Here is an 11,394-nt window from a genome sequence, read left to right as displayed (position 1 = left end):
ATGAGTGTGGGCTGGATTATTCAGTGAATGCAACGGGCTCCATGCCGAGATTCTAGTGATTCGTGTATCTTGGGCAGCCAAATTTTCATGCCAGGAAAAATGGGAAGATTATGAAGTGCATAGCCAATTAAAACAGGTGGAGGATTGCCCAAGGCAAAGAAATGGTGATGTAAATGGCGCCAAAATACAAGTATGAAAACCTTACGCAGAGTATTGATGATATAAGCTGGCGGGTTAGATAAAGTTCACGGAACGATCACGCTTTAAATTATTTCCCCAACTCGTCCTGCTGATGCGATTAATAGAATCCTCTTCCACACTTTGTTGTTTTACTTGTTTCGATTACTCGTTGATCATTTTAAAATTAATTATTTACATTTAATCTGCATTGAATGATAAACGAATGCTGCGGATCGATGTAGCTTATGGAGAGAACGGATCTCCCAGCCGACAGATGTTGGTAGTAGTAGTTTTGAGGGGAGGCGACCGACAGCTGAGGTCATTTGCGCCATAGGGGATGGATAGGAAAGGATGAAGGGTGGAGAGAAACCCGGCGTCGGCATTAGCCTACTCTTAACGAAAGGCGCCAAGGGGTCCGCAGCTTAACGTCCCATCCGACGGACGGCGTACTCACTCAAAGTGCCCTCCACAACCGACAGATGTTGATTTGAGATATATTTATGAATAATTTCTTAAGTTAATGTCCTTATCATTTCGAAATCATTCAAAATATGTATGGTATTTATGCTCTCGGCAAAACGCGTGCAATAATTTAATGGCTGGGGATTCATTGAAGAGTTTATTGTTGTGTATTAATTGTTTCAGTGATAGGATAAAATTTTGTGATTTTCTCTACGGATGCTACTGCGGAATAAATTAACATTCAAGAAATGTGTGAAATTTTCACGATAAGAATTTTACGTTCATCTTACAATTAACATGCTCGTATTCTGTTTTACCGGTTGTTGTTTCCCTCGTAAAAAAATTATCATGACTGCAACTGCTTACATGAAAACAATTGGGTTGTATCTAAAATTGTTTTTACCGCAAGGCATTACGAAAAATGCTGATTAACTGTTTCCATTTAGAGTTAGTTGGAGTCGGTACTTTATCGGTATAGCGTTTATCCATGTAAATTGTACTGCTGCCGTTCATGGCCAAAATTGTAATGTAATGCATCATTGAAAGAGGCAAATCGAAAGGTTGCGTGTTTGAATTCTGTCATGGTGATAGATAACTTGTTGCTATGAGGCATTTCTTCTCCCTAGTGTTTGCGGTGGGAAGTGACTTTCAAAGCGCCTTCAGTATCCAAAATATTATTATTAGAATGAGTTTACCGGGTGGGGGTAAGTGTTTGATGAACTCTGGCACTGTACACTGCTGTATTCATAAGCTGTAACTGAAATGACAAAGATATCATTGAACCCCTTACTACTCATTTAAATAGCTCATTATTCAAATCGGCATACTTTCTCTTCCTTAATTCCATTCAAAATGCCTTTTCTTTTTCTCTCTCTACCTCACTTCCCCAAAATTCTCCTCTATCATATTGTCGTGAGTATCCCCTTGCCTCTTAGTATTTCCTGCCTCCACATGCCCTGCTTTATTCGAATGTCTTCCAACAGCTGTCTTGCTTCCCCTAACATGCCTAGAGCTTTAACATTTGTTTCCTTTCTGTACATTGTATTTTGCCCATTCTTCTCTCATCTGCTCCTCAAAAGCCCTCAGTCTATGCTTATCCTCTTGCCTAAAATATGAAGTTTCCGAGCTATATGAAACTAAGAGAATCCCAGTCATTGGTTATCTATGAAAAGTGTATAATAATTTGGTATATTCAAATAGAAAATACATCGGGTAAATTTTGATTTTTTTGTGCATACTTGTGAGTGATAAGAATGATTTAACATGATAAGGTTTTTATTATGAAAACGTAAATTTATTCATCACAGAGGAAGGGTATGTACAAGAGACACGTTATGGTCTTCTACAAGTTTCTTCAGAATACAGACGAGCGAAAAATTTAAAAAAAACACGGTTGGCGGCGATTATCCTAATAATGTGAATTACTGCTCATCAGGCAGAGGTGGTCGGGTCGCAAGGAAGTCCAGGGCTCTCTGGATCGCTTCTGGGATGGGAGGTGCCACGGGAAGGTGGGCACCTTGTGGCTGGAATCCATTTTCGTCAGCGATGTACTGGAGGGTTATCGGTGTTCCGTCGGGGGCGGTGTATGAGAACGTTCCTTGCGCCACCTGCGCTTCCTGTTCGGGAACTCCGGCGTTCTTCAAGAAACCAGCCTCCTCGGCCACTATCCCATTACCGGTTTCATAGCTGCGAAAAGAAGGAAGTGTTCATTATTATGTAATTGCGTTACATCATTCGCCATCGCAGTCGGCCCTTAGGATTAGATATCGGCTGCTAATTAAATCATGTTTCTTAAATTACGTAACGAGTTGTTTTACGGAATATAATATTCTAATTATTTCCCATTATCGCGTTGGCGTTTAACATTATAGTAGTTAAACTGTCCTTGAACTTAAAATTTCCAAATTGAAAAGTAAATATGCATGCCATTCGCATTCACTAGGATCGTGAAAAATAACATTGCAATGGATTGCTGTGGTTGCGGTGATTTATTGTAGATAGTTACTATTATAGTCATAAGCAGCGAAGTTTTGTTTTCAAATTTTTGTCTTGCATTGAAATGGAGAAGCATTTGAAATTGGAAACTGCTAATGGAAGAATCGGGTCATACAAAGTACCGTTGGGACAAGAATATGCTTGTATAACTCAAGATGCAATAAATTATTACAGCAGAATACGCTGATTTTAAGTAATATTGGCTTTAAAAATTATCGAAATACGTGTCTCCGAGTTAAGATATATTCTTCCCTAAAGTTTAAGATTGGTAGCGTTCTTTTCCCCGAAAACATTAGTTACCAAAAATAATTTGCGTTCGAATTTTTTTGAGTTTATGGTAATTGTGAATCGTTAAGCAATTTTTATTTCAGTCTTATGCCTGATTTATCAAAAATGAGCCTCTACTTTTCCGAAGTCAATCCACCGCCAATCACACGTTTTCTTCTTCGTTCTGATTTTCGGCGAGATGGATTTACTTATCTGATGGAACGATGGGAAGCTGAAATGCCCAATAGATATTTAGAAACTTTTATATTTTATGCACCCGATATTTGTATGAAATGTAGGAGAGCACTTTTCGAGCAAAAATGCTTTCTAACGTGAACCACACCCCCTTCCGTCCTCCCATTCCTCCCTCGACGGATGACGCCGGATCCTATTTTTGAATTCCGGCAATAGGAATCCTATATCTATATGCCTATATCCTATAATCCTATGCCTATAATCCTATACTTCTATGCTCTAAGGAGAGGATTTAAGCGTCTTTCACCCAGGAGAATGAGAATAACCACATTGTATGCCACCAGTTATACCGCAGGGGACAGTTACCCTGCCAGGCAGCTGAGATGCTCATCGGCTACCACTCCCTCCCCCACTCTATTCCTATTTCCAAAGAATCCACGATTCCTTTTGTTACCTGAAAATAGCCTCAGTTCACCAAAGACAAGAAGAACGTTAAAGACATTAGAAAAACACACCGATGTAGCGTGTGTTGCTCGTGAAATCCATTGTTTGCACTATTGTGCGTTATATACAGGTATTTGCGCTATATGCATTTGAACTATTATTTAAAAATGTTATTTGAGAGAAAAATATTCATCTTACTTCAATTTTTATTAATATGAGACTTAGAGAAAAATCTATGATGACTTACAGGTCATCGATGGCGAATATACAGTAAGCCATCATCGATTTTTCTCAGTCTCATATTAATAATTATTGAAGTAAGACTAAGACTTTTTTCTAAACAAGATGAATATATATTTTAAATCAACATGGCATATGCATTAGATTGCTTAGATATTTTTCTATTTTTTCTTTGATGGAGAAAATAGAGAGTATTCCCAGACGTTTATGTTGATTTATTCTTTTTGTAATCTATCCTCGGCATACGTCTAAAGGTTCATGAATTTGAATTCATCATTCTCGTGTGAAATTATTATGATAGCTTTACAATGCAAATCAGAAATAAAAATGCGTAGACCTGGTTATCTTAGTGGGCTACACGTTCGTCTATTTACCGATAGGTTTGATGTTGACATTTTGGGAATGTTGGTGCCTGGCACCCTGTAAAATGTGACTACAGGCGTTTTACTTTGGGTTAATGGACATGTAACGCTGCTCGCAACTCCAAAAGGCTCGAGAGGACCTATAACTACTACCATTATGCAATTTCACGTATTTATTTCCTCCTTTGTTCTAACTGGATACTGTTCCTTGCTATGAGCCCGAGGTATAAAAGCGCTATGGGAAATAAAATTCTTTCATGGTTTTTCAACATTTTCTCGTCAATTTTTCATAATCAGAGTGTGCGCCATACTTTGATGTGAACCTGAAAATAATGAGGCATATCATAATTGTTCTTATGCCATTCCCAAGAGTCGACTTGAAAATACTTTCTACTGTTTAGAATCCATTCATAACCGCTACCTCGATACGTTATCTCATAGATGACTAGTTACACGGGCGACGACAGATTCGTGACATCTCATAGCCATCTTTCGCATGAACGTCATTTGTATAACCGAGGGACATTATGAAAGTGGTTGACATGAACACAAGATATAATGAACGGCTTCATCAAAAGCAGTGACATCCAACATTCTTCATATTTTGTAGACTCAATTAGATTATGGACTAGGTCAAAAGACATTATGCGGTTATGCAAATGAAATGCCTAGTTACAACGTCGTAGTCGTGTTCCTTTGTCTAAGTCGCATATGAAATACCATGAAGTGGCCTCCTATTAGTGAACATGGTACCGTATACACAGATACAATTTAATATTCCTATTGTGAAAGTAAAATTGTTTGTGTTGCGAAATGACTGGTAAAACTTATTAGAATTTCTTATTTTAATTAAGTCACTATCGTCAAAAATGTAAAAGCTTCGTAAAGACTGCTAATTAAAAAAAAACTCTGTATTATTTAGGGAATTAAAGTTAATGTACTTTACGAAACATTAGGTGGCGGACGCGATTTTTTCAGGCCCCGTTTTATCATATAGTTTCTCTCCGCTACTAAAATAATACTTCTCTTCTTCATTTCGTGATGAAATGAAAATAATCTCTACAATTATCTCTGCTTTGGGAATAAGTGTTACTATGCATTTCTTTCTTCAATATACTCCATTTAATCAAAGTAAAGAAATCTTACAGAGGTAGACATTATTGCGCTACTAATAGGACGAAGTGTAAAACTTAGGGATGCGTTCTAATGATATGGTCATGTACAAGTAGAGGACAGGTGCGTAATTAAGTGAGGAGAAGAAAGGGGGTGGGCAGAGAGAAACTTAGCATTGCCTAACTCTCCACTCCTTACTCTTAACAAAGTACTTCAGGTGGTCCAATGTTTAGTTTCGCATCGACAGAGAGAGTGAGTAGTACATCGGCCTTGAATCGCAATTTACTCAGCAAACATATAGGTGAGTGGGGCGCAGTCCCGCTGTTCCACGACTCGTCAACTCTAGGGTTAAGCTAAGGGACACGCTTGAAGGCGTCAACACAATAAGAAGATGAATGAATCTGAATGAGAAGACCGTGAAGATTACGAAATATTTAAAACTGTTTAGGAAATCTGTTAATGAGAGGAAGAGCAATGTAAGTATGATATTTATTTGCGGAGGCTTAGATTCTACAATTTATGCTGCATCGTCGCCAATATTCAGACATTCGCGGTTTATTTCAACGACATGCAATCGTAGTACTTGGAAAATTTTGTTATAGTAACGAGTTATCTACTTCGGTGGATGTACATATATGCCATTAAAGTAGGAAGACCATATGGCGTTTAGTTCCTACGGTGTAACCCATTTAAAATACTTTACCTGTATTTGTAGGTCCCATCGAAGCCAACGTCAGCCTCCTGGCGGACAATTGGAATTGGTTCCTGTTGTGGGCGTGCCGAGGCAAGGGCCAGGGTGGCGAGGAGCATGACGACCTTCGAAAATAAGGTTAGAGGAGTTCAATTAGATTCCGCGTAATACTTAAAATTTACGCTTGGTCCAGTTTATTTTTTTCTCCGCTGTTGCAGATATATTTGCTCGCCCGATTTGCAAAAAATGCATTATTTTCTCAAGTATTTCCATTTCCCACGTAGTAAAGGGATTTTGCGAGTGATAATTAATAAAAACAAACATACCCTGGGAGTCTCTTAGTGAAATATTTATCGTGCTTCGTGATGTCGGTCATCTGCTTTGTCAGCCCTACCTTTGAATGATTTGGAATCGGCCTTAACTGAAAGAATTCGAAAATGTGCAGCTTGTTCGGCTAATATTGTTGCAAGTATTTTATTTTTCACTTATGCTCAAGTTAGCATGATCATTCTACCTTTTTAATTGTAATTTAGGTTATTTGTAAGAATACACTAATAACTAACTCATTGCGGAACATAGAGCCCAGTGGCTCCTAGTTAAACCAAGGTATAGTTTAGGAAATGAATAGGAATAGAACCTTCATTTTTGGATAGAAACTCGCAACTGAAAATATTTTAACCTATACAAATATTAATTCAGAGATTTTGTAGCACTCAAATTGAACTGAAATGCGTTTTTGTGGAGATACTGTAAAATCTCGAAAGAGCTTTAAAAGGCATGTTGTTAACTGGCGAAGAAATATTTTTAGCACAAAATTGACATCCTAATGGAATTGCTTAGGCCCGTTTCTCAAAATAGGATTTAAACTGCAATCGCTTTTACTCCTCTCAAAGATAAGTTAAAGTAAAGTCACTTGGAATGGGATTTTAAAGAGACTAAGAATTGAAAACAAACCGCATCACGGTAAGTTAACCATGATGTAGTAAGAAGCACTAGTTAGAATGGAGGAGCTAGGCTAATTTGAAGTATCTGATAGCTTAGGAGTTTAGCAGATAGTCGAATTAGGATTTCGTGAACTATTCGTTCGACTCCGAAGATCCTAACAAATTACTCATGTACATCGCGCTCGTAACAGCGCGATGAAAAACATTGATTTCGCACTCGAGTATTCTTTTTCAATTGACGGACAATTGGAACACAACTGAGATAGTGGCGAAAGTAGTCTGTACGGTCCAAAATAATCCTAGTGAAATGCTCCGAGCGAAGGGACGGCCGCGGAAAGAACTCGAGAGAATATTCCGTTTGGTAGGCACCTTAGTGTGTCCCATGGCTTCTTCCTTCTGCTCTCGTGAGTGTGAGGGTTGCTTTCAGTTGTGGCTGTTGTTTCTCCTTCAGCTTCCTCTTCGAGTCTGTGTTGTATCGTTGAGATCTTTTGGCGTATTTATACCCGTGCGAGAGCCCAGCCAAGACCCCACATCTCCTCCCTGAGTTCATCTCCTTCCCCATTTTCCCTCCCCCACCTCGGAGTCTCCGCCTTCCTCCTCCTCCTCCTCCTAGACCCCCTCTGGAGAGGAAAGAAGGAAAAAAATATCGACGCCATCCCACCCACATTGCGACTCTCTAACCCTCCCCGTGCAATACGGGGACGCCTTTCTTCCCCTCCCTCGCCCCCGCCTCTGGTCTCGACCCTCACCCCACCACACCCCCTTTTCTTTCCCCGTCCCACGGAGTCTTTCTCTCTCTCTCTTTCTTTCAGCAGCCATGGCATGGATGTCTGGTCCATCTCTCTCTCTCTCTACTTCTCCTGACTTTGCGTCTACACGAAAAGGTCATCGTCGAAAGATTTTCACATTTATCGAGCGTTGCAGTTGCCATTGTGTCTTAGAGAACTGTTGTTGCAGGCGCCGTTGACGACTCTGCATGGCTGTCGTAATTGGCCGCGCGCGCGGGATACGGCGTCGTTAATCGAAAAGAGTCTTTGGCGGGGAAAAAGATTTTTAGCTTTAAGAAAAAATTATACTTATCACGGCGTGTTCTGTAGGTTATTTGCCAAGGTAATAACTTTTTTCTTGGGAATGTCATTTGTTCGAATGCATCCACCGCTTTCCTTCGAAGGTATTAAACCCCAATTAGTATTGCTACATTTGTGTCTACCTATATCTCTAAGAGCTTTGGGAATTTCAGAGCCTTAATACTCGATCATGCTGATAATAATTAATTTAATTGGTATAGAGATTAATCGAGAGTTCTTTATAGTTTCTATTTGTTAAACTCCCCAAAGAAAATATACACATGAATTAACAATTATTCTATGTATTTTACTAAAATAAGTTGCCGATTTCATGAGTCCCGAGAAAAGCGCTTGAATCGAATCGCGCGTTATTTCCTATATGTATCAATTAAAATACATTTGGAGAGGTAAGGGAGAATAGCGTTTACCAGTTAATAATTTTTTAGGGTTTGCTCGGGCAGAGTTTTGCCCACTAATTAAGTATGGTTATGGGTTAAATTCGTGGTGCTGCCTTTGGACGACGCCGATATAAAATCCAAGCTGTTAGAAGTGGCAAAACCATCCTTCGATTTGATTACCGATGTTATTGTCGTCTTTATTATGAATATTTATTAACTAACCGGGTATGGGCTAATACATCAATTTTCCAAATCATTTGAGGCTTTATTCGCAGATCATTACGAGCGGCACAGGGTAGGATATTTAGCAATAAGAGATTTCAACGACTGTCTTTCATAAGAAAACATGGAGGAAATGCGGCATGAGCAATTATTTCGATAGTAGAATAGAAGCGTCATGATTTTTACCAAATAAACGGAATCTTTGAGACGCTTACAGAATCATTTCTATAAAGTTTTATTTCTACGAGATTTAGTTTGTTCTTTTTAGTGTTGCATTTCCAAAGAAAAACAGGAAAACGTTTCCATGAATTCCGAAACACTCTCTATTTCTATTGCTCAGGATAGTATTTTCCTTTATATTTTTTATCATAATACCTTTGCAGGAGGTTTACATAAATGCCCAGGCGTTTATAATCTAGCATTTTTTATTATTTTAATACTATTTCTGGGCTCATTGCAGCACGACCGGTTTTATCACATACATGACAGCTTCTGGCACAAAATGATTTTGTACCTGAAGCTGTCACATATGTGATGAAACCGGTCTTGCTGCAATAAAGTTCGGTGAAATCTACCAATTTTTTCTAATTTCTCAAGATGCGATTTCACAAGGCTGAGTCTAGTAACATTGAATTGTATAGGGTTCTTATCCGGCGTTCCCAATCCATAGTCCTGTTAAACAATTGTATCATCAAACCTCTCTATCAAATTAGTTCCATCGATCTTCATAGATGAATGTGAAAAATCGCATCAGAGCAGTTTCGCGACGCCGCGCCTTAATTTGACATTGACATTTCTTTGGTTTTTCAAGTCAATTTATAACTACCTATTGATTTATTTTAAACTGAAATTTTACACGAATGACGAAAACACAAATCACGATCTATATACGTGGATTCTTATGGTGTTACTGCTCCAATGATCGCAGTACTTTAAAAAAGCGTAGGTGAGTCTTGTTTTAAGGTTCAGGAAGCCATACACTCGTTTGAAAAATGTCTTTGGCAGCAGTCATGAGCTATTGAAATGATCCGACGGCTGTGGACATACAGCACTAATAATGCCAATCTTTAAAAAAAATCATAAATGGCAGTACAGCGTACATGACCTTATCGGAATACGAACTCATGACCTTCGCATTCTCGAGTATGTACGTTACTCATCCAGTAGTTGATCAATTATCGTAATGCATTCCGAATAACTTGGTGCTGAGTGTGGTTAATAATACGTATGCCTCTGGCAATCTTTGGGCCTTATACGCCATCTACTTACGCCGCCGTTTTCTTTTACAATCACTTGTACACAGTATGCATGGTATTCTTTACACGCTGGAATCGACAATGCACAGATCAGCGTAAAAAGATATTGTGAAATATTCATTGAAAAAGAGGTCAATAATAAATTTTACGACCATGGGGACACGCCGTTATTAAGCGCTCGATATTTTTCTCTCACTTCTATTTTTTTACAGAAAATATTGATGATATTAAGTAATGTCGTTAAATTTAAAATAATAGCAAATGAAAAAGAAAGCTCGGAATAGACACTTCTCATGCCTTGTATACCTCATACTGTGGCATTTATTGAGAATTTCGAATTTACAGCATTGCATACTTTACTCTAAAGAGGGAATGGAGATGATAATTCGTTTATCCGTATTTCATTCAGAGCAGCATACGGGTGATATACGTTCAAGTTTATGCTTGAAAATTTTCCATAGCTATTATTTCCTGCGTTATCAGGATCTGAAATTCGCGTATTTCCTTCACCGCGAAAAATTACTGAGTAGAATTGTTTTGTTTTCCCCTAATGTCTGTATTTTCCATCGACTGTATGTTAGTACAGTCGATGGAATTCAAAGAGATAGAGTTGTTTCGGTTTTTAAAGGCGTGAAGGTAATTAGTTTAAAACATCAATGAAAGATAGGGAATAAATACATACAAAAGCTGACCGAAGTAAAAAAAAGGTGCCTACTCCTTTTTTAATGTGCTAAAACATATCTCGTGGACGATAAAATTAATTGGAATATAAGTATTGTTCTTTGACTTTAACTCATTCTGCTAATAATCAATTGTACGTACGTTTTGTAACAGATTACGACCGTCGTTCATTCTACCATTGAAAAAATTACTTGTTTGTATTTAAATATTTCAAACATTTGCTGCCATATATTCATCTTCGGCATCCGTCGCGTTAACAGGGAACTAGTTTCTTCTGGGCGACGGAGAGCATACTATTTTTAAATATATAGAAATTCCTAAAATCTACATATTTTAATAAAATATTTTTACGATTTCATAATTTTCACATCTCTTCTGGCTGCATTAATATTTGCAATGCAAATTCGCGGATCCTTGTCGCGTTGCCACTCCGACTAAATTATCTACGAGTAAATTCAACCTTTCAACCATCAGTTTGTGCACTTATGCCAGCAATCAGTTTGTGTCCACATATGCCCAATGTGCAACTATACCGTACTTTAAGGATCCACTTTAGATTTTTCCAACAGCTACTTACGGCGAGGTAAGCTATGGTACACTTTAATTCAGATCAGCCTCTGAAGTGCTCCACTGTCCCATGGTCCTAACCTGTTAGTTCGATTGCCACGCAAAAGAATTGTTGCCTGGTACGAAGGAAATGGAGTTATGCTTAGAGTTGGATTTTGGAGAGAAGATAGATTACGCGGTTGGACAGAGAATAGAGTGAATATGCCAATTGATGTAATGTCAGAGATATGGAATTTACAAAGATTTTTAGATTAACTGAGAGGAAAACGGAGTGGAGACCTGCAGCAAATCAATCTGCAGATTGATCAAT

The 11,394-nt window shown here is 38.4% G+C and overlaps 1 protein-coding gene across 1 annotated transcript; it reads right to left on the bottom strand.

Annotated features, from left to right (window-relative positions):
* Nucleotides 1-1,919: 1,919 nt before the first annotated feature.
* Nucleotides 1,920-7,356, bottom strand: LOC139693643 (endocuticle structural glycoprotein SgAbd-8-like). The gene is made up of 3 exons (XM_071591878.1): nucleotides 7,263-7,356; nucleotides 5,962-6,074; nucleotides 1,920-2,328 (listed from the first exon to the last, which is right to left on the bottom strand). The coding sequence occupies exons 1-3, from the start codon at nucleotides 7,275-7,277 to the stop codon at nucleotides 2,064-2,066; spliced, it is 393 nt and encodes a 130-aa protein (XP_071447979.1). The 5' UTR covers nucleotides 7,278-7,356; the 3' UTR covers nucleotides 1,920-2,063.
* Between the last annotated feature and the right edge of the window lie 4,038 nt (nucleotides 7,357-11,394).

Source organism: Hetaerina americana, unplaced genomic scaffold (assembly GCF_022747635.1).
Source record: "Hetaerina americana unplaced genomic scaffold, ioHetAmer1.1.p SCAF_5, whole genome shotgun sequence".
NCBI classification, from domain to species: Eukaryota; Metazoa; Arthropoda; class Insecta; order Odonata; family Calopterygidae; genus Hetaerina; species Hetaerina americana.
Note: the sequence above shows the minus strand (reverse complement) of the source record. Positions and strands in the feature narration are given on the sequence as shown.

Bases quoted from the DNA above. Each gene is read 5' to 3' on its own strand.
- LOC139693643 (XM_071591878.1), bottom strand. The intron at 2,329-5,961 runs GTAAAGTATTTT...TTCTTTTCGCAG, and splicing joins GATGGGACCTACAAATACAG to CTATGAAACCGGTAATGGGA.